Consider the following 23,092-nt stretch of genomic DNA (forward strand, 5'->3'; position numbering starts at 1 on the left):
TTATAATTTACATAGATATAATTTATTAACCTGAAAAGCACGGTAGTTCTTATTCTTTTACTAATATATTTGCTTAAAGTTATATTAGATATTAAAAAATTAGAATTATTAATATAATGCTGTGGCTTGTTTATAATTTATATAGATGAAATAAATGTTGCATGTTTATGTTTACAATTAATTGTAAATTTTACATATATATAAATGCAATTACACAATCTTTTGCACATAATAATTAGTCAATGCTTATTTTAATACTTTTTATTTATTTTATTTTATTTAAGTGAATGTTACGTATTCCTTAGTCATAGCATGATGAGACTAAATTATTAAAAATACTATTATAAGAACTTTTCATTTTGTTGCATTTATTTTACATTAATTAAATGTATGATTATGTAATATTGTTTTCTGTTATTAACTGAGATATGATATTAAAGGTCTCAGTTAAGATTCCTTAAAAAGCTCAAAGTCAAATTAAATACAAATAAAATTCAAATTGAATGCATAAATAAAATTGTAGCATAAGATTGCATAATTAAATTTTATAGAAGTAAAAAAGTGGATCCTTCTTTTTCTTTTTAACTGACTGCTGAATTTTTAATAATAAATTTTAATATGGACAATTTTCATAACTTTTCTCAGGTAAATTAAAAAAGGTATTAGTAAAAAATATTTCAATGTCCTTGTCATTTAGAATGATCTACATTGAAAAATTCCAATTTTTGTACGCATAAACTTGTTGAACATTTCTAAAACTATAATTATATTTAGCTGAAACATTAAATATCACTTTAGGCTTACGCATATGTTTTATTTTATGTGAGGTGGTGTACATTCTGTATTTCATGGAGTGTTACAGATAATTAAATTGAAATTGAAATTTTGGCATAATTATTTTGTTTCATAATAGAAAATGATAAATAGTCTTTGACATATTTTTTTATCAAATTTGTATGTCGGATATCAATTTGAATAGTCGAAAATTTTGGTTCTATTTTCCAAGAGTGAAATATAATTCAACGTTTGTCTTTTATCGTGTTATGTTTTTCTCTGTTAATTTTTCGATCATAATGCGAACATGTAGTAAACATTGTCGAGTAATTGTTCAACCACGATATATTTTAATTAGGAGAACTGATGCGAATCGTACTCGCGATGAAACAAATATATTTAATTTGAAATGCACACATAAGTATTGTACTGGCACTAGATTTATTGGCGAACTCTGACAAATTTTTATTTTAATTAATATTTCACGCGTAGTATGAGAAGAAAATCATAAATTCACAATAAAATCGTTAGTTAACGCATCTTATCTACCGTTTCGAAACGTCTGAGAAAACCAAAGTTTTGTATTGTTTTTATCTTTTTTCGTTCGATTTAAAATATTTAATCGTCAAAGACGGAATTGAAATACCTCCATGTATCTTGGAAAATGAAAGAAAAGATGAAATATTTATTTTATAATAGATATTCAAATATTTATGGCCGGCAATGTACGTTCGTGCTTGTTCCATTCGAATGTTGAGTGAAATCTATTTTCTGAATAGAAGATGTTAATTTTCCCAGTCGACGACATCTTGAGTGTCGCGACTATCCTTCCATGCGCTCTTGGTCTGCTCCCTTTTGATAAGGGTGAGACGATATCCGAACGAACGCGAGACGTTCGAAGTTCTCAGCAAGGTCAAAGAGATTTCCTCCAAGTCCAAATCTTCCAACGTGTCCCTGAATTATTTCTCAGAAAAATACCAAATTACTCATTTTCGATTATTTAGCGTGAAAAAAAAAAAAAAATCGATTTTATAACAGAAACATAGTAGTCTATGAAACGTGAAATAGTTTATGCTGAAACATTAATTTACTTCAGTGAAAATAGTGATATTCACAAGATACTCACTCCTGGAAATTTTGTAAAATTAACGTAACAGTAATTTTGCAAAATGTGCGGAATCTTCTCTACAATTAGTTTAATGTCGCAGCCGCCGTTTCCATTGGATTCAGCAAGATCTAGATCCCTTTCCAGGTTTTTCTTTCGCTGTGATCAGAAAGACGATCACCCCCTTGCAAACATATTGCGGAGGTCTCTGCCTGTCTTTAACATTCCTTCGGTTAGAATTCTTTTAAATTCTCTACTATATATATATATATATATATATATGTGTGTGTATGTGTGTACAACTTTTTTCTTCGTTCCTACCTCTGCCCTTCCGCACGTTCCGCTACGATTCCAAACATGGCAAAAACTTTCCTCTTTTAGACCACACGTTCTGAATTGTCGATTTTCCCTCCACTCATGTCATATTATACCTTAATCTTACTCGTTGCTCTTTAAACTTTTCTTACTGTTGAAAACAACGTCTCGATCTCGTTAAGAGCTAAGAGAATTTTAACAACCGAGAACTTTAACAAATACTTCTTCCTCGTTCTAAGAATTTGTCATCTTGCAGACTGTTCCTCTAGACAAATCTTTGATCATTGTTTCTTTGCATTTTATTGCGAGTACACATGATCATGTAAGTAGTTATTCTTTGCAATTCTTCTCTTCGTTACCTGAAATATTTTCATTCAATTTTATCATCGTTTCGCGAAGAAACTCGACAAGAAAATTGAAAAGAATCAAATATCTGGATATGTCGAATATTTTATTACTTACTTCAGGCCCTCCTTTCTTCTAGCCTGAAAATTTCCCTAACGTCCTCATTGTCGTCGACCTTGAATTTCAGACCTCTAATCACTGATCATTCTTTGTGTCTCGGTCATTTTTCTTTTCGAATGTTCTGCCTTAGGAAAGTCAACAGCGATGGACTAATGGGACAGCACTGTCTGGAAGCTTCTGTCGAGTACATTTGTAATTTCTCTATTTCCCGTTTTCTTGCACATCTTCTTTATCTACCTGCGTCGCCTTCCGTTTAACTTCCGGTGTCACCAGTCTTACCAACTAAGAGACAGTTATCTGACGAATCAAAGGGAATTCTCAATTCAATGAACACCACGTGAAGCCTTTGATTTTGTTATTGGGTAGAAAATCGTATGTTACTCGGGGCACACCTCTAACTAAAATTCTTCCGCGGTCGTGGTTTGATTTTTTATCAGTGTCGTCGTAAGATATCATTACCGTGAATATCATTAGTACGATTCCAGAAAGATCGATCGATCTTTTTCCTCTGATCTTTTTCTTTTCTTTTTTTTATCGAGTGACAGCATCATCTGAAAAATACATATTAAATTCCTTTAATATCGCCACATTACGAGTCTTACTCTAAACTATTTTACGATACGAAAAATTATAAGAGAGAGAGTTTGATTTAATGGGGGCATCTCTAACATCGATGATACATGATTCGAGACAATAAAGCAAAGAAAATTGTTTCGTAGAAACTGTTGTTTCTACTTTCGGTAATCTCTTTACGTGCTTAACACTTTGAATGCCGCGTGCACCAAATTTGGTGAACCTCTGTTCCACTCCGAATAAAGTTTCTGCTTTGTGCTTCAACTTTATTGTTGTTTTGGTATATTTTTAACCGGTGAATAAAGTTGATTTTTTTTTTTTTTTCGTTCAACACTTATTGTACGAAAAAAAAAACAACAAATAAATTTCAAGCTCCCGAAAAGACATATAATTTTCCCAAACTCTACATCGTGTACCATTTCGTTTTGGTGCATTTTGGGATAGCCTCGGCGTTAAAACGTCTCCTTGTCGAGAGAGAGAAAGAGAAAGAAAGATATCTAAATTTACTGTTTCATTCGTGAAATTTGCTTCTAATCCCTCGGTTTGATTTAACAATCGCGATGCTGTTTTTCTAGGCGCTGGTGTCAAGATGGAGCACTTTCAGGCCACCCTGGACCCAAGGAAGCAGGAGTTATTGGAGGCCCGTTTTCTCGGAGCACGGGTAAGCTATTTTTCGCGTGTACTTTTTCTATCTCTCTCACCCCCTCCCCTTTTCTTCTTTCGCATTTCGTTCATTTTTATCTTTACGTGCGTGTTAGTCCCGTGTGTTATTTCCTTCACATGTTTAAATATCACAAGTCGAGTCGAGTCAAGTAGATTGAAGTAAGGAAGACACGTTCGAACGTAATCGATGACAATGAAGTGAAACGGGAAAGTTTGTATGTGCTGTGGAAAAAATTTGTTTATTTAGTGTCTAGGATAGATGTCCACTTACTCCTCGCGAGTATTATAGCGTTCAAATGATCATTAAAGGAATACATTAGGTAGAAGAATACACGAGTAAATATTATTAAAGGAATACAATTGTTCACAATTGTTTGGGAAACTACCATCTGGAACAAAAATTCAGCTTACTTCACAGTAATAAGATTTTATTTATCACTAGAACCACCTTTGTGATTGAAGCATAATATTTCCATCAGAGACATTAAAATAAATAAATAAATAAATAAAAAAAAATAGAGAAACTTTGTAGCACAAGCTTCAGAAATATATATACTTTATTTTATTTATATATTTTACGAAAAATTATTTAACGTCTTTATCTTTGAGAATACACTGTTACGTACGTCTACGAAATTATCTAACAAAAATTATAAATTGGTTATTTCGATCACTTTTGGTAGTTCTAATGTTAATTCGAATTTGAAATTGAAATGATAATTACCGACCGCATACGTTCGCCATTAGGTCATAGCAGGTTTATTATTCTGAGCAGGCGAATCCGCCTTTTGGTCACACAGTGGCCACAGTTTTTGCGCTCGAGTACAGTCACGAACAAAAATTATTGGCCGAATTTCCCCATGTAGAATACGTTGGAATTTTTCTTTCGTTCGTTTCGTCTCGCTTCTTCGAATGTTGTAGACAAACAGTTCTCGATATGTACAAAACAAGCCTATCACCGACCGCAACGACTACAAGTACGAAACGGGGGTTCGTTACGTATTACATTTTGCCATGTTATACTCTCGCTGGCGTTCACAGTTCGCTGTTATCTGATAGATAACTTCTCAGGATCTCAATTGCTTGTACGCGAGATTCTCCGTCCCAAGTGTATCATCTTGTTACCAAGCTTGGATTATCTCGTGCGGCCGAACATTTGCGAAACTTCGAGAGTTTGCGAAGGGCAGTCCCCGTTCTGATCCGCCTTGCATTCCTAGGCTCTGTGACGACCATGTTCCACGGTCGACTCTCACGGACGTCTCTCCGAGTCACAATATCCGATGTGTAACCCTAATCTATCCTCCTGGAGCATGAAATCGCATATTGTTTCGAGAATGATGCATTGCTCGTGGAAAAAAAAAAATTTGATTAATGCGTCTTTTTCACGTAAATCTTCGGCTCTTTATTTACCAAAAGAGAAAGAAAGAAAGAGAGAAAAAAAAATGGAGCTAGGAACTTCGTAGTTACATAGCAGAAAAATTGTTTCTCTATAATAGAACCTCGACTTACGTAAAGTGGGTAGTAAATCAAGTGATTCCAAATTGTTGTCTGGGATGGATTTTCTTCCAAAAACAGCTCCAATTTCTCGTCTTCGGTTTTGCTCGGTGACGTTCTAATACTGGAAATCTCTCAATCGAAGATTATTACTCTGAAATATTTTGGCAACGTTCGTGCGTTAGAACATATTTACCCAATGTCGATCAAGTGGTTTCTGCATTCCCGACCATATCTTTTTTCAACTGGAATGCCGCTAGAAGTTATATTTCTGCCTCGGCAGCGTTTAGATATAGATGACGGTCTCTTCTTTCGAATTGGTACTTCGGGACTTCCGATCAACGAGACAAACAATTATATTTCGTTTGAAACAATTGTAATTGATTTTAAACATACTGAATTATTTATTGATTTTTGTGATCTGACATGTACAATTACATCTTTTTCATATACTTATATATAACTGTGTATATTTGTACATCAAGATTTTCAAATTTTTTAACTTCTACCAGTAGGGCACGCATACTTCTCGTTGTATGTGGTATAACTTTCATCGCACAAAATCTCCCGTTTTTGTAATTTTAAAGACGCTAATATTCATCGCGCTATTCCATACAGCGATAATGAACCATGACAATTCTGCGTTAAAAGATAACCTAAACAAACAAAAAAAATCATGACGTAAGCCACCGATGATAGTGATATGAAATAGGGTAGAAAGTTTATGCGCAAATCGACTAAAATTGACGACAAACAAAGAGAAAAAGATGATAAAATTTTCTTTTACTATTTTCGTCTAGATAATGATATTTATAATTTTCAAGAAAATACACTGATGGTGTATAAACATTGACTAGCTAAGAAATTTGGGAAAAAGCAATGGCGGAAAGGATGAAACAAGAAAGGACGAGGTTGTCGATAATTCATTGCCAGCGGTTTATGTAAAGGAACTAATTATGTTTGTAGAGCAATGTTTATTACGCCCTCTGGTCGAGTGAACACAGATCGCGGCACGAAAGCCATGCTTCCATGGGCAACGGTTTCCATTGTAAGATATTCTGTAAATGCAGAGATCCGCCGTGTTGATACGAGTTTGTTTTTGTGCTAAAACTTACCAGAGAAGATCCCTCACTTTTAACGAAATATATACAAATATGTCCTTGGTTTACTGTGACATTATAGTTATAGCTATAACATCGGAACTGTATTAATAGATGAATTTTAGACCAGCAAGTACTAAATTATAGACAGCTGGATGTTTAACTATAGCAATAACAATTGTTTAACTATTATATATATATATTAACTAGGAATAACTATAGTTTAACAATTGTTTAACTATAACTAGAAATCTAATTCTCTGAAGAATTTGCAAAAACTGGCAATTCCGAGGGCTTGCATATTTTTTTTTTCCTTTTTTTTTCAAACGACTTCGATACTTCTCCTAATTTTCATGCGAGTAGTTTTTTTTTTTTTCTTACTGCATCATTTCTTTCTGTAAAAAAAAAAAAAGTCAGTGGAGAAAGGCTAAAACTTTCTTGACCCACTGCTATAACCATCGCTCGGCTTTAGTCCCAAAGATCTATACGCGAAAGTATTTTTTGATATTATGTATTTACAGGACTACCCACGAGAGCATCCATAGTCCAAGACCATATCTTGACGCTTATCTGGATAGGTGTTTCGAGAATTCCGAGTGAGTGAAAGAGAAATAACGAGTAATATAATCGATACTCAATTGCGAATACAATGCGCGTACACGGTAACGACGATCGTATATTTGAAGATCATTGAAATCGACGAGAGACGACTTTACTCTCGTCAATTGTTTGAATGACGTTATATATAAATGACTTGTCGTGATATCAATTTCGTAAATTTAGCCTTTTGTTCGGGTTTCTAAGTACCAATCAGACAATAGCGCGTGTACTTAACAGCGTTGCAAATGATAACGTAACATTAATGAAACAATTGATCGATTCGTTTGTACACAACGTGTATAATACTATAGCTTGTGACGACCATGTCGAATCATGTCGGATCGTATCGAATCGTATCGGGTCGTGTTATACTCCCTACAGAAGCCGAATATGCACGTCCGTTCCTTCTGCTTCTCCCCTTCTCTCGCAATTCTACTTCCTACCCACCATTAACGACACTACTCGCCTCCGGCGGATGTTACTTGAAACGCAGCAGCTATCGATAGTTTCGAGCCTTTCTCACTATCGAACTCACTTTAATCAAATCCCATTGTATAGGATTAAACATCTTTTCCGTTTCATTATCGATCGATTTGAACGAAATTTGCACACAATCGACCTTCTTTGTCTCTAATTTGTTTCTTTTTTCTTTTTTTTTCTAATTTCATTCATAGACACATCGAGGATAGATTATTCAGATATTGTACCGCGTTGCGAACCGTTTCACACTTTAATTCATATTAACATACTGTGTGATTCATTGTAGTTGCAGATCATGGCTGATTTCATGTTTACCAAACCAGATGGTTAAGGTCAGGTCAGGAGATAAATTGACAATGAATCACTGAACATAAGTGTTTACACGATGCCTATCGTTAATGTTGAACATAATTTGACGAAGTTATTTTCTTAACCCCTTTGCACTCGAAATTCCACTCGCGTTGACACGCGTGATTTCTTTTTTCTTTCTTTTTTTTTTTTCTCTCGATGTTGCACGATAGTTTTGCAAAACTATCCGCGTTTACAAAACTATTGACGAACGTGAACTTTGTATTCAAAAATATTTTCTCTCTTTGCGAAGATACACGCACGTGATCGATTCGTGTAAACATTATAGGCATTATATTTAGAACGAAATGAAACGTCAAGCATGAAAGTGATACACGACGATAAGGATTCAGATAAAACGGCAATTATCTTGATTTTTGTAACAAGGAGTTTATGGAACGTTTCATTTTAGTGGAAAATTTATCAATTTGTTTATTAGAGTTCGCAATATAATTTCTTTTTTTTTTTTTTTTTATCATTGAAACGTCAGTTATTCGTATATACAGTGTATAATTTTTTTTTCGTAAATTTCTACGCTCGATCTTCGAATGATCGATTCGATCAATAGTGATGCACGTTCATAGATCGAATCGTGTTCACACAGCGTTTAAAATGCATAGATGGCATTAAAACTACGGAAAAAACCACGGATATTTTCAGCATGACCTAATACTCCTTTCCGACAAAACAATTCGATCATCAGCCAGGGACGTGTGACACGCACTCTCAATCTCGCGTTCGTTCATATTCCGATCATTCATTTTAATTCATTGCCACGAGCCTCGTAGTCACGTTCGTACAAGGGTGGTATTCACCCCTCTGATAAGACGTGTGCGAGGATAACGATTAGAAAAGAAAATTTTTCACGTGCTCACGAAAACGGTGGCGTTCGTTTATCTATTCGGGAGGAACTGGATAATAATAATTCTTCTTGTAGAATTTTGAGCATTACTCCGTGCATTAAAACAACCTTATATACCTCTGCTCAGAAATTCGTAGCGTTCGAACTGCTTTTCGAACCGAGGAAGCATTGTAACGACGAAGGAATTTGTAAATAAGGATATTGCAATTACATAATTTACAATATCGAACGTTCAGAGCTTACGAGCATGCACGAGTTATCCCGAACCGGTCCGATCATAAGATGCCGGAAATCAGAGAGGTTGAAGGATATGACCAGAGAGTCACCTACGAGCATGGCCCCTTTTTTTTTTTCCGAGAAGAAATTCAAGATGCGTGTTATTCCGATTGAGTTTACGATTTTAATTCTCTGAAGTTTTTAGAATCTCGGCCAGAACGAATGGTTACATTCGGAAATGCACGTCTGTAATGCTCGCGGGCTCACACGCGTACACGCGTGGTGGCATTTGATCGTTTTTAGATCAGACTTTACCTTATTTATTCATATAACACGCACACAAAACAACCGTCCTACATAACGACGTGTAGATAAATATAGACGCGTATGTACTTGATTTCGTTTTATAATACGAAGACCCATCAAGTTGGAGGAAGAAGACGTATTTTCACGGGGGGGAGGAAATTTTAAAAAATTCACCGTTCGATTGTTTGTTTGTGTGAACATTTGCACCTCTAACAGGACATATTTTTATCCTCGCTGTTCCTACGATTTCCATATGCACACACGCGTCCCTATTTTGACGAAATGGATTAATAAATTTCGAGCAATACGTAAAAAGAAGCAAATTACATTAAACTTAGATAGGAAATGAAGATTGTGGGTGCTGTTTCTCGCCGTATGACGGTATTAGGACTATCGAGACGAGGGAAATATTTTTCTCGGCATTAAAAGTGTAATGGGTTACATTGACTCGTAACCAAGACTTAGCGAGGGAGATTCATGAAAGCAAGCAAGTTGTTGGTGCATGTCCCCCGTATTGATCCTTTCGATAGTAAGTGGGTACTACGCACATTGCATGGAAGGTTTATACATACCTACCTACCAACCTTGAGAACCAAACACGTACGAATAGGCTCGTGTTTCAATGTTCTTAGAAACCTTTTTTCGAGTTACCGATGCTTGGGACTTCTTCCTTGTCCTTGAAAGTGCCAGTGATTTTTTAGCTTTCCTCTCGGTGACCGTTGTAGTCTACATTCCTAATCTACTCTGCCAAAGCTTGGTATCGTAATGTATATTTTTCACGGATTACTATCTCACACTTGTCTCACGTATATCTGATATTAGAACTTTCGATTAGCTGAACTGATCACATTGTTACTGATCCAATTATTCGGATTCATTGTGGACAATATACTAAATAAGACTTTCATGGCTAAAAAAAAAAAAGTAGTTTATTGTACCGCGTATTGTTAATGTATCTCTATTTGCTCTTACGAGCAAAAGCTTATGAACAGTAGTAATTAAAAGATACATGCAACTTTCGTAGCCTAAACAATTCTTGGAATTACGAAATTCCGAGTGCTCAATTCCTCAGTTGAATTAGATAAAGATGATAGTCTTCTAAATTTTATCAATATTCTATGTGCATGCATAAGAATTTTTATACAAGCGCAAGTCGTTTGGAATTTTATTAAAAAGTTACGGTAAAAATAGAAAAGGACTAAGGAGTAAAAATAGGAATTAGGTCTGCAATATCGTCTGTTCCCTCACTATCAGATTTTTTATATATGTGTAGTTTTGAAAAAAAAAAAAAATGTGTCAAACAAGTATTAATAAGTATCAACTGATACAGAATTATATTGTCTCATATTTCTCTTATTGCTCTTTTTATATTTTAATAATAAGTTAAGAAAAAAATAATTTCTCCTGGATTTAAAAAGAAGCTTAGATTTGAAAGACATGCTTTTTAACATATTTATATTGGTCCAAATTTTATTTTGGAAACGAGTGATTCACCATAGTTAATTTTAACTTCGTATCACTGTAAGTGTTGCAATTTTATTCGGTTGTTAAATCGGTAACGTTGGAAGCGACATGAAAATGATAAGAGTACTCGCAAACTCCCAAACCGTGTGACACAAAAATACATTGAATGTCAGGTCTATTTTATACCTCATCTGTGATACAACGCGGTAAAGGGGGCGACACCTAAAACCCAATCCGCAATCTACATTACCATCTGCATCTACCATCACATTGGACACAGAATTGGATGTCTTTCGCCGACTGCTGATATTTTAATATCCGCAAATAAAAAAAAAAAATATACTTGCTTGTCTTACATTCCTCATTTTTCTGTCATTTGTCATTCGTTAGCTTCTAATTCTATCTTGTCTGGCTATTTGATTCTTCCATAAATCTTATTCATTTGTATAAGAGATTACTTGTTTCATTCCCTTAACACTTAAATTTGAATAATTAATTCTCTAAGACACAATTATATTGAGAGAAAAATGGAAATTATTATTTGAATTTACTAATTATTTTATTATTTGAATTTGTAACGAACACGGATAACAATATCTGTACGATATGTGTTAATTCATAGCAATGAATAGGATCATTCAATGCAGTGAATTTTCAGTACTGATTTATTCTAAACTGGAAATGGAAAAACGTTATATACTTTCTTTTTTTTTCTTTCAAATACAAACATTTTTCAAATTGTTCAAACTATTTCTGTGCTGCTCTTATGCTCGTATATTCTAGTATTAGAAATGTCGCTAGATGATAATTCTTTGTAACATCCATTGAAATATTATATATAAATCTACACGTACGAATGAATTTTTCCTCCTTGATATTAGCACTCGTAGAATTCTCAGAAAGTTATCAAATCATGAGCGTCTAGTGAATTCCCTGTGAACCATTGTAACGATTCTTTAATTTCTGAGAAATTTTTATTACATATTATTTAGCAATAATAATAAATTATTTTTACGTAAAAAGACTCCTCTCTCGTCTACTTTTTCGCGAATGTGTATCTTAATTACGTGAGACGAAATAAGAATATGGATGAATGATCTTGAAAATGCATTTTTGCTACAACCTGAAACATTTTGTTCAAAATTATTGTTGGTCAAAAAAACAGTTTTTTTACCGTAATAAAGAGGTCGCTACCAACAACCATCTAGTGCCACGTAGAAGAACTAGAGCATTCGATCGTTACTGATCTTCCTAGTTTAGTATTTGGTTAAGGTTCATATACTTGAGCCCCACCCTAAGTTTTATTTTAAATCTCATATATAATATAACCCACAAGTTACATTATACAAATTATTAATGAAACTTTGCGACAATTTTATATAAAATTCCTAGTAATGATTGAGAAAGTATCATTGATATTAAAATACGAATGTTTTACGTCAAAGTATATATTAGTTCCTCAGTCGGACATATTTCTGAATTCCATATGTCTCTTGTATGTCTAATAATAATTTATGCAACTATGATCATTAATGTCACGCGCATATGTTTCAATTATCAATTTAAACGTATGCACGTTTACAATTCTCGTACTACAAAAAGTAAGAAACTTTTTCGAGATTCAAATATTTAATTACTTTAATGGACAGCATAAAGCATGGATTTGAATTCGATTGACAACCTACAATATTCATAATGCATATTTTTAACAAATTACATTTACTATTTCAAAACATTAAATTGAACAAATGTAAATCTAAATATTGATCTTTCATTATTTATAATATGTATAACATATTATAATATGTTAAACATAGAGAAAATGGAGCAATTTTGAAAAATTAACAAGTTATTACAAGATGTATAAACTAACATCTGCGTTTTACGATCTATCGTAGGAACTATCATACTGCGTTCGTCATTCATATTTTTCTATAATTAATTTGCGAGATCGATTACTACATTTTGTAGCTGTTGCTTTCATAAGCAGTCAATATTTAATCGTTTTATTTCTTTTCTTTCAATGGTGTTACCTTCATAATCTTTTATTTATAGATATAATACATGCAAATTATGCAAGTTATGCTCTCTATTGTTTTCACAGTACATTTTTTTTTACATCAATGTGGAACATTTCTAATCTACATTTTCATTATATATTTAATGGTATTATTAATCGTTATACAACATCAGGATACGTATTATATTATATAATCATTTAGCGATTTTCCTAAGAACATATCATAATGTGAATGCTCATATAAAATTCATATTTTTATAGAACAGAAATTGAAACACGAGTAAAAATCTTTTTTAATATTTCCTTTTGATTTTTATGTATTTTTGCATCTATACATATGCCACGTTTTTGCATATTCACAATTGTTATAACTGTCATATTCGCTGTTTATTTATTATTTTACATATTTGCTTCTAAACTCCTTTAATTTATCTATTAATTTCTTCTATCACATGGAACTATAAACAATCTAGCAAAAAATTTTTTTCATTGTCATTTAAGATAATATCGACACACCAGTTTTATGCTTCTTACTATCAATTATTAAACGATTCGTACCGGAACTTGCGTAAAACGTAACACATTGAACAACACACCATCGGAAGGTAATAAAAAGTGCAAGAAATGATTTTGAAAAAATGAAAACGAAATAAATAAATAAATAAATAAACGTGTCGCAAATCTAAAATCAATTAAAATATTCGATAAAAGTCGCGCTATATTAAAAAAAAAAAAAAAAAGAATATTTCAATTCGAGCGAAATAACGAGAATTCGTAGCGTGCAATGCGCACACGCCGCTTGCACGGGACACCGGAACGTACCTAACTTTTCCTGAAACGGTGTACACAGAAAACCGCGTGGCTGTGAACAGTGAGCAGAGCGCAAGCCAAGGCAACGAGGCAACGCCGCGTGGCCGACCAGCTGATCGGCCAGAGACATGCGACTACACGGGGTGGAGAGGGAGAATCGTGCGCGACTGGGCTAATGAGCGTGCGACCTATTGGGAGTTCATTGGAGGGGGCTAAGGCAACACATGGAGGGGAAAACAGTGGTTCCTTCCATGAAAGAGTGGGGGTAGTCATTGCTATGTTGCCGTCACGTCGAACGTTGCTGACTGTTGTCGCCACTGTTTTCTACAATCGAATGGCATTGCAAGGTCTAGGAGCTAAACGCGTATCCACACACGCATACACACACACACACATACACCTCCATCCTATTTTTTTGTTAAATATTTATATTTAACGTGTTCTCGAACTCTTTCTTATTTTATTTGTTATTTACATGTGTATCTTGTAAATTTTTTAAATTTGATATCAAATAGAATCCAGAGATATCACGGCATTTCGTTATAAGACGTTTGCTTTAGTTGAAGAATCTTGAAACACTGTTGCTTGAATATTTTTGTTTAAAGAAACGAAATTTTTTTTTTTTTTTTTTTTTTTTGTATGAACATTTAGAAATTCTCTTATTCAACGCTTTTATTCAAACGTCACATTATAATTCTGCAATTAAATTATCGAAATATTCTCGTTAGTTTAAGAAATTTCTAAAATTGTTACAATTTAAAATTTTTATTTCACAAATCGAATTATTACAAATACGCTTAAGTCTAATATCGAACGCTCCGTGAAAATTCTAACGTGAATTCGATATTTCGCGAAAGCGAGTTTTTTTTTAGAACGAACTGGTACGTTCGTTAAGTAAAGATACTGGAACTATGTATTCGGTACATACATCGAGAAATGGAAATACTATGTTGATGCGATGTTGTCACAGCATCCGAAATATTGCAACGTTGCTCCTTGCCTGAGTGTATCGCATCGATAGTATAAGGTACTTCTATTCCGTCGTCTTGTTCAACCGTGCCGTCAGGAAACAGAAAGCACGCATAAACGCTGACACTGTTTAGTAATTGCTTCCGTACTGCGATATTTCGTTGTTTTATTAAAGTTCGCAGTTTTTGTAGAAGTGATAACAACAGTTGTAGAAGTGATATAAAACCAACCACAATATCAAGTGCGCATAACGAGTAGTAACAATTGTGGATAACAAAACAATTACATATTGAAATTATTAAAAAGAACAAGTATCACAGTAACGTAATCACAAACATGCGAACGTAAAAGTCGCTTAAAAAACATTCTTCTAGCTATCTAAACACACAAATAGGACATCACAACAATCTTCTATATCGTCGAATTATACTGGCAATGTATCCAGGCGTGAGTTAATTAGTTAAATAACCGCGAAAAGAAAACGAAAATTAAACACGAAGTTGAGCACTGTAACAAACAGTATAAAATCGCACTATGACACTGTAGAAACGCAACGCTGTTACGAGGATCGTTGCATGAGTCAACCTAAATGTAATGTGCGCTCTCGCCAGCCCGCCGGTCTGACCAGTTATGTTCGTTCGCCGAGCCGTCATCTCACGTACGCTTGGTCTTTCAATCCCCCACCACTAGGTCTACATCTCGCTAATACGCCCTCGCACTGGCTGAAACACACGTCGGCACGGCGTATTTCAGGAGCGTAACTAGTAGAATCACTGTGAGGGCGCTCTTCGGTTCCGTGGCAGGTGCCACTCTCAATACATGATACTTAACACGACCATGCAAGTCGGTGCAAGATCTTACGAAATAAAACAATGTTGCAACTGACTTCAAACGTACATCGACAGGTTCATACATACGCACTGGGTATGTACCTTTGCTCAGAATCGTTGATTTCGACATATTTCGTTATTGTGTGTCGGAATTTTATTGAATTAAAATTAATGTCACGTCATCTGGAAGACCTTTTCAAATGCAAATATATATCGGCTAGCATAATGAGTAGCGTGTAAAAGAATTTTAAAAGTCTGATATCTATTACAAGAATGATAAATAAATCAAATATAAACAGAAAATAAAAATGAGGATACAGATAATTTTACGCACAAGTATATTATAATATACAAAAACTACCACGCCGCCGAAATATATACGGTTTAATATCTGCTTTTTGATTCATATTAGAATTTGATTCACATTAAGAGATAAACATATTATTATAGGTATATATTATTTCAAAAAAATTGTTTTGCTATATATTTGTTACATATATAGCGAACATTTCATTCCATACACGCATCTGATTTGGTCTATACGTACAATTTAACACCTAATACTGTAATGTATTTGACTATACGACACAACGTCACAAGGCAAATTACTGATCACGTATAGGGTACAGCACACCCTTTGCACGCCGTAGTGGCACAGCTACACTTCGCCACATCGATTTTACCGGCTCGCTTGCACTCACACTCGGTCGACCCGTTCACTGAAGGAATGTCTCATATGCCTCCCTCCGACTCCCTTTTCCTCCCCTTTGCCTCTCCTGACCCTACCCCTACAAAACCTCTCCGTCACTCAGTTAGTTCTCTTTCTAACTTGTCCTCCATCCCTTTCTACCAAGCTCGCCAACTTCTGCTTGCTCTCTTCTTCTCCACCACCTCCTGCTCCTCCTCTTCCTCCTCCTCCTCCTCCTCCGCCTCCTCCTCCTCCTCCGCCTCCTCCTCCTCCTCCTCCTCCTCCTCCTCCTCCTCGTCGTCTTCCTCTTCCTCTCCTCTGCTTCCTCTCGCAGGTCTCTCGATCTCACTTGGTATCTCTCTCGCACTCTGGTAATTTCTCTCTTTCTCTCTTCCCTGTCTGTTGTGATCGTTGGGCAGTAGCGCCGTCGCGGGGAGGTGGAGGTTGCACCTTTTGCCGCATCTCGGAATCTCGCGCGTTGCTCATTTGCCGTACATAGGAGAGGAGAAGAGCGGCAGGGAAAGAGGGAGTGCGAGAGCGACCAAGAAAGAGAGAAAGAGAAACCTCCGCTAGGTAGTAGTATGCGAACAGTACGGTGGTCGGACAGTTCCAGTTCCGTTTCGATTAGACGAGACTACGCTGGGGTTTTTGGCTCGCTTGTGGCCCGTGAAACGTACGCGTAATGCCGTTTATCGTGGCCATTGACGGCACTCGGTGCTGTTGGTGCTGTTGCTGTTTACCCGGCGCGCTAACTGCACGCCGCTTTTACAAGAGGAACTGCATAGTTGAAGAAGATACGAAGTGAACCAACTTCGTGAGTGTTCGAAAGGATAGCTTACGTGTGGCTCATTTGGATCGTTCGATACGACATCGTGATTATGCTCATAAAAGGGTCAAGTCGTGAGGAATAAGAGGAGTGTACTGTAAAATCCGCATGTCCCGATTCACTGGGTTCGTATATGTTACTGCTTCCCATGTAACCTCCTTGCTTACGCACACTAACGCAAGCGCACATAGCAAAGCTAACTTAAAGGCAAATCGCTGCCGGAGAAACGATTCCCCGGCCCTCTAGCCCAGTTCCGGGCACAGACATTGATCCATCGATAAGGAAGTTTTCTATCCTTTGTCGGATTGCTGGCATGTTCAGTAAAGTACAAGAAAGTGAAACGAATCATCCGTAAGCCATAGAATCCCGTGTGTTCGTAATTCACCATTATCCTAATTTAGGCTACACGTAAGTTCTCTGTATCGCGATAGGCAGAACTATCGATACCTTGTAACCTACGTGCGACTCCAATTTAAATTGCACTTCCACTCTTTATTTTTCTTCTTTCTACTTTGTAATATTCGCGATGAAGTAACGATGAGCGTGTATTACGAGTATTACGATGAATCTTCGCAGTTCCGCTGTTACTTTCAAACAAATTCACTATATTCTATAATCTCAGTGAGAAAATTGTATTCATTGGTACATTATGATTGCACGTGCGTTAATTTTTTTTAAACTCAACACGTTTTTGGACATTTAAATAAAATTTGAATGCAAGCTCTAATTCCTCTAACAATTCCCACAGAGAAAAGTAATATTTTCATAAATTTTTGTATCATCTCATTATTTTTGTTCTAATTCTTAATTAATTGTCAACGTATGTTCGGCAATTTAATTTAATTCAATTAATTTCAATTTCAGTTTAAATTAATTCAAATTAATTCAAGCATATTACTGTTGTCACTTTGTTTGCGCATCTTATAAAATTTCTTCACCGTGATAAAATACTGAATTGAATATGACACAACACATTGCACTACATCTTTGATAGATAGTGGAATAAAAATACTTACACACGCCAAGCAAAATGCACATGTTTTGTTTCGTCAACAAATACATTACAATTTCGCGACACAATACGGAAGTTCACGCAGCATTGCTTATTGTGATAATTTTACATTTATAATCGTCACATTGACATATTACAAATCGTACGTACACAAATCTAGCGGGTAATGAATGAGACGAATTTGAATGCGGCCGAAATTTGAAAGAGGCATGAAAGAAAAAGTTACCGAATAGCGAAGATGACGGAGGTGTAACCTTAAACGATTCATCTATATTTACAATGCTTTGTAGTAGCGATACTTTTAATCATAATAACGTGTGCACGTCAGTGACAGAGCGTGGAATTCGAACGTGTGCGTTCCGCCTGGCAAACGCGCAAACGCGTGACCGCGTCCATGAGAACTTACCATTAATCCGGGTTCTTAACCGCGCGCGGAGTAAACGTGGCTGACACGCCGCCGATGATAATAATAAGAGTGCGTAATTTATCGGGGAATCGACGTCACAAATCGGATGACGTAGCGTGTCGTCGCGGTTATTGTTGTTGTTCATTGAAGGCGGTTTGCCTAGCGGCTGCATTTGGTGTGTATGTAGAAAAGTATGTACGATAGGATAGCCAGTTAACTATCCGACCTGACCAGAGTTCAGATGTGAAACAGTGAGTAAAACTGCCCCCTTGCGGAGCGCGTCCGTGGTTCCCAATCTAACCACTCCTCTGCCATCGAGTTCTTACCTCTTACCCCCCTTCTGTATCTCCCATTCTCTCTGTTTCTCTACTTCCACCCCCTCTCCATTTTCCGTCGCCTTCCCTCTTACCTCTTCTATAGCTCCGTAACTCCCTGCCCTTCCGTCGTTCCCCTCTGTTAGGGTCCTCCATTTTGTCGTGATTCCTCTAGCTCTAAACATATATTGCACATTTTGTTCACACTGTACCATTGACATTTACATACAAATTGTGCGCGAAACCGTGCCTATGGTTGACATACTGTCTATTAGCTCAAACAGCAAGTACGACTATGGGGCTCCACCATAGGCTATCCTGGAAGGTGTCACTTCTCTCTCTTTCTCTCCTGTACTGTCTTTTTCATTCTCATTCTTTCTCTTTTCATTTTGCCATTGAGCATACCTCGTTCTCCCTTGCACGTCCTTTGTTTTTCTTTTTTTTTTTTTGTTTCTCTCACTTGGTCTTCCTCTATCCTAAATTTCTTTTTACATAATGAATCGTATTTTAATAACACGCGATTTTTATTAGCTGGCCTATTATACGCCGGTATGATTTTCAAAGTGTAACCTCTACCAAAAGTAACGAATCTTTGATTCGCGTTGCGATATTTTTCTCCATGTTGTTTCTTCTAGGAGGCTTATGTTAAATTTTATGATATCAAATAATTATACGACACAATTGCTTTTACTCTGTATGGTATAGTTTAATGTGTTGTTCTTATTTACTGTCATAATGATTATCTTTTTATTTTATTGAAATATTTGCAAATGAATATATTTCAATTATTATTTTACTGAAATGTTTTTTTTTCATTTCAGATGTCTGCTGGGTCACAAATTCAGATGGCACCTCAATCAACTGTAAACTCTGGTCAGTCAGTTCATAGTCAAGACTCGAACATGAGCACTGGTAAGTTAGTATATTTTTACTTTAATGACAAAAGATGAAGTTTAATAAATAGACTAAGAATTGCTAAACCATGTGATTATCTTGTCACAATTAGGCTCATCACATAGTGATAAGGAGGTAGATCCAAACACTCCAGAAAAGGTACCAAGAACTCCTTCGGAAAGGAAAAGAAAACGTAAAGCTGATGATGGAGGTGGAGGAGTTACTGGGGGACCTATAGGAAGTAAAGGGTCTAGATCTGTTGCTGCTCTTGAAAATAAAAAAATAAATGAGTATTTTTCAAAGCATCATTTGGGTAATAGCCCCATTCGGCATGGGGGTGCTAAAAGTCCTTCACCTCAACAAGGATATCCTATGGTAAATATAAAATGTATACATATATATACATATATACATATAGACTACTTATATCATATCTAACGTATAATTTTTCTTCCACAATATAATCATGATGTCTGTAATTTTTCCCTCACGTCCTTTCTGATATTTTGTGTAATTATTTTTCAACAGTATCCACCATCGCCTCAACAACTCCTTTCACCGCAAGTAACAACACCCAATTCTTCAGTGGCAGAATTTTCTTCACTGATGCAGCCGCCAAGACCTCATCCTCAACCTCCACCTCCTCCTCCACCAGCCTCAACGCAACCTGCAGGCTCAATGGTCAGCAAGCAGGTGCAGGTAAGGCCTACCAACCTCAGTAGGACAAGCCAGGTCAGGCAAGCGAAGACTAACACCCCAAATGTAAGCAAAAATTGGTAATTCCTGCAAGCATTTTATAAGAAACGACCCATAAAAATTTAACCTTGAAGTAGCATAATCTACAAGTTATAATCTTATATTCAAATTCCTCAAACTTTTTCGTAAATGATAAAAGAGTTACATTAGACACTTTAAATTGAACATTTAATCTTACGTGTTTATATAATAAATTTATTTATTTAGTAAAATGTCTTTGATAAATTTTCTATCTAGAGGAAAGAAATTTTCAAAATTAATTTACTCATTTTCCAAAAAATAAATGTCAGTTCTTTGTAATATCTTCTCATTAAAAAAATATTTTATTTATAAGTATTATTTACTCATTTTATTTCACATTTTATGTCTTTCTTATTGTCTCTTATTACATAATATGTAAAAAAGTATATTTTATATATTTTTATATAGTTTAATTTCTTGAAATTAGTTTTACAATGGGCATTTCTTGTCAGATGTTTGCAGTAAATTTGCAGCTAATTTCTGACTGGACTGTAGCACTGTATCCATTTGTTATCATAGGAGTGCAGGCTACCTTGTAATGTCACTCCTTATTTGATAAATCTTATTTTTGCTTTCGAGTTGTTAACATTATTTATTTCCATTTATTTCAATTTCCAAAATAAAAATAGGTGTGCATGTTTGCCATTCTTGACTTAGTATTTGGCTATAGTTTTATCATATCTCAAAAGTGATAAAATTGAAAAAAATTTATTTTGTGTACTACAAAATAATTATTATAGAAAAAAAATATGTATGAAGTATACAGTGTCCTACAATTTTTTATACTCACATGCATACCTTGAATCATGCATACATTTTTGGTGTTTTCCTTGCTGCCTGTGTGGTAGTTCTGTTCTATCTATATGTTTAGATTTTGCTCTGCAATTTTACTTTTAATAGCAAGAGGGCTAGCCAATTAAATTAAATAATGTGTAGAACTAACTTTATCACAAATATCTATCAAGGATTAAAACTTGATTAATTTTCTAGAAGAAATTTTCAAAATGTTGCACTAAAACTTAATCTGCATATTACATCCATTTGGATGTAACAAGGTATTTAAGAACTATGTTGACAAATGTATCAGATGTTACAGTAATTTGTTTCTATTTATCATAAAGTGTGTCATTTACATTTCAGACAGAACTTACTTGCCAGAGGATACAAGAATTTGAAACTCAAGCCTCTTCAGATTTAGAATTACGTAATAACAAAATTGATGAATTAAATAGAGTAAGTAAAATAAATGTTTGAATGTCTTATGAGTATTAAATTATTAGTAATAGAATTAGAAAAAATATTTAAGTTTTCTCTTTCAAAAAATTTATATGTGTGAGGATATTTTAAGATATTTTTAATGTCGTCAGTTCAACAATAAGATCTTTTTGTATTTACAATTTTTATATAATTAAGAATATGATTATTTATATTTTATTTTTCAGACAACTGATGAACTTAGGCATCAAATGGCTAATCAACAAAAACTAATTGAACAGCACAAATCTCATATAAATAAGTGTATAGATGTTGTAAAGAAGTTATTAAAAGAAAAATCAAACATAGAAAAAAAGGAGGCTAGGCAAAAATGTATGCAAAATAGACTGAGGTTGGGCCAATTTGTAACTCAAAGGGTGGGTGCAACATTTCAAGAAAATTGGACGGATGGTTATGCATTTCAAGAATTAGCACGACGACAAGAAGAAATCGCAACTGAACGAGAAGAGATCGATAAACAAAAAAAGCTATTACTCAAAAAGAGGCCATCAAACAGTGAAACTGGTAGAAAACGTAGTCAGCCTCAACCTTCTTTGCACAATGGCACGGAAGCTACATTCTTAAAGCCAGATGCAGTACCTGGGTCTTATACGTGGCAAGAGTATTATGAAGCTGATGAAATACTCAAGGTATTGGTCTTTTCAAATTGATAATTGTTAAGATTTGTTTTTAAGATCTTTGTTAAGATTTGTTTTGTTGATTTGTGCACGTTGTTTTGACATAAATTCATGTATGTTCTTTTCCTAGTTAAGACAAAGTGCGTTGAAAAAAGAAGATGCTGATCTGCAACTAGAAATGGAAAAACTTGAAAGAGAACGAAACTTGCACATTAGAGAACTGAAACGTATTCACAACGAGGACCAATCGAGATTCAATTCTCATCCTGTATTGAACGAACGTTACCTTTTACTAATGTTGTTAGGAAAAGGTGGTTTCAGTGAAGTGCATAAGGTATAGAAATGAATTTATTAAATTTAAAATAAGTTTGTTGTAGTAGTAAACAATTAATTAATTATTTGTTAAGCAATTCATTTTTTATAGGCATTTGACTTAAAAGAGCAACGATATGTCGCTTGTAAAGTGCATCAACTGAATAAAGACTGGAAAGAGGATAAAAAAGCTAATTATATTAAGTAAGTACTTCCGTAATTAAGCTTTTTATTTTGGAGTTAATTAGTATTAATCAATAAAATAAAAATAATTACAGTTTTGTAACAAAATAAATATCTAAAATAGTATTAATGTTAATTATACATATATGATATTAACTCTTTTAATATAAGAATATATTTTTTTTATTCTTTATGCAGGCATGCGTTACGAGAATACAATATACATAAAGCTCTTGATCATCCTCGTGTTGTGAAATTGTATGATGTGTTTGAAATTGACGCCAATTCTTTTTGTACTGTCTTGGAATATTGTGATGGCCATGATTTAGATTTTTATCTTAAGCAGGTGTGTATTAATAGCGTATTTTTCAAATAACACTTATTATGTATTGTT

At 34.7% G+C, this 23,092-nt stretch overlaps 1 protein-coding gene and 1 long non-coding RNA gene across 24 annotated transcripts in view; one reads left to right on the forward strand and one right to left on the reverse strand.

The window, feature by feature from the left end:
- LOC122531138 (serine/threonine-protein kinase tousled-like 2) overlaps positions 1–23,092 on the forward strand; it is a 29,915-nt gene that overhangs the window by 2,943 nt on the left and 3,880 nt on the right. For 5 of the 17 annotated variants that reach the window (XM_043658768.1, XM_043658769.1, XM_043658771.1 and 2 more), the window contains 9 exons: positions 3,808–3,893; positions 19,462–19,552; positions 19,647–19,909; positions 20,063–20,296; positions 21,452–21,544; positions 21,754–22,215; positions 22,334–22,537; positions 22,628–22,719; positions 22,897–23,044. In XM_043658768.1, coding sequence (XP_043514703.1) covers positions 3,808–3,893; positions 19,462–19,552; positions 19,647–19,909; positions 20,063–20,296; positions 21,452–21,544; positions 21,754–22,215; positions 22,334–22,537; positions 22,628–22,719; positions 22,897–23,044 — 1,673 coding nt within the window. Of the gene's footprint in view, positions 1–3,807; positions 3,894–7,010; positions 7,086–15,362; positions 15,489–16,509; positions 17,034–18,471; positions 18,578–18,725; positions 18,992–19,091; positions 19,190–19,267; positions 19,340–19,461; positions 19,553–19,646; positions 19,910–20,062; positions 20,297–21,451; positions 21,545–21,753; positions 22,216–22,333; positions 22,538–22,627; positions 22,720–22,896; positions 23,045–23,092 lie in introns of those variants that run through there. The other 12 variants (XM_043658777.1, XM_043658774.1, XM_043658782.1 and 9 more) reach the window with 12 other exon arrangements.
- LOC122531144 lies at positions 620–14,659 on the reverse strand. 7 transcript variants are annotated; one of them, XR_006307202.1, is made up of 8 exons: positions 14,524–14,659; positions 5,586–6,045; positions 5,405–5,513; positions 4,620–5,198; positions 4,167–4,284; positions 2,657–3,210; positions 2,201–2,553; positions 620–2,095 (listed from the first exon to the last, which is right to left on the reverse strand). It is a non-coding gene; the product is annotated as an uncharacterized LOC122531144 (long non-coding RNA). The 7 variants fall into 7 exon arrangements; XR_006307205.1 differs by having other exon boundaries at positions 2,657–2,956; positions 3,052–3,210; positions 5,405–6,045; XR_006307203.1 differs by having other exon boundaries at positions 620–1,739; positions 1,901–2,095; positions 5,405–6,045.

This window comes from Frieseomelitta varia, unplaced genomic scaffold, assembly GCF_011392965.1.
Source record: "Frieseomelitta varia isolate USP_RPSP 00005682 unplaced genomic scaffold, Fvar_1.2 scaffold_376, whole genome shotgun sequence".
NCBI lineage: Eukaryota > Metazoa > Arthropoda > Insecta > Hymenoptera > Apidae > Frieseomelitta > Frieseomelitta varia.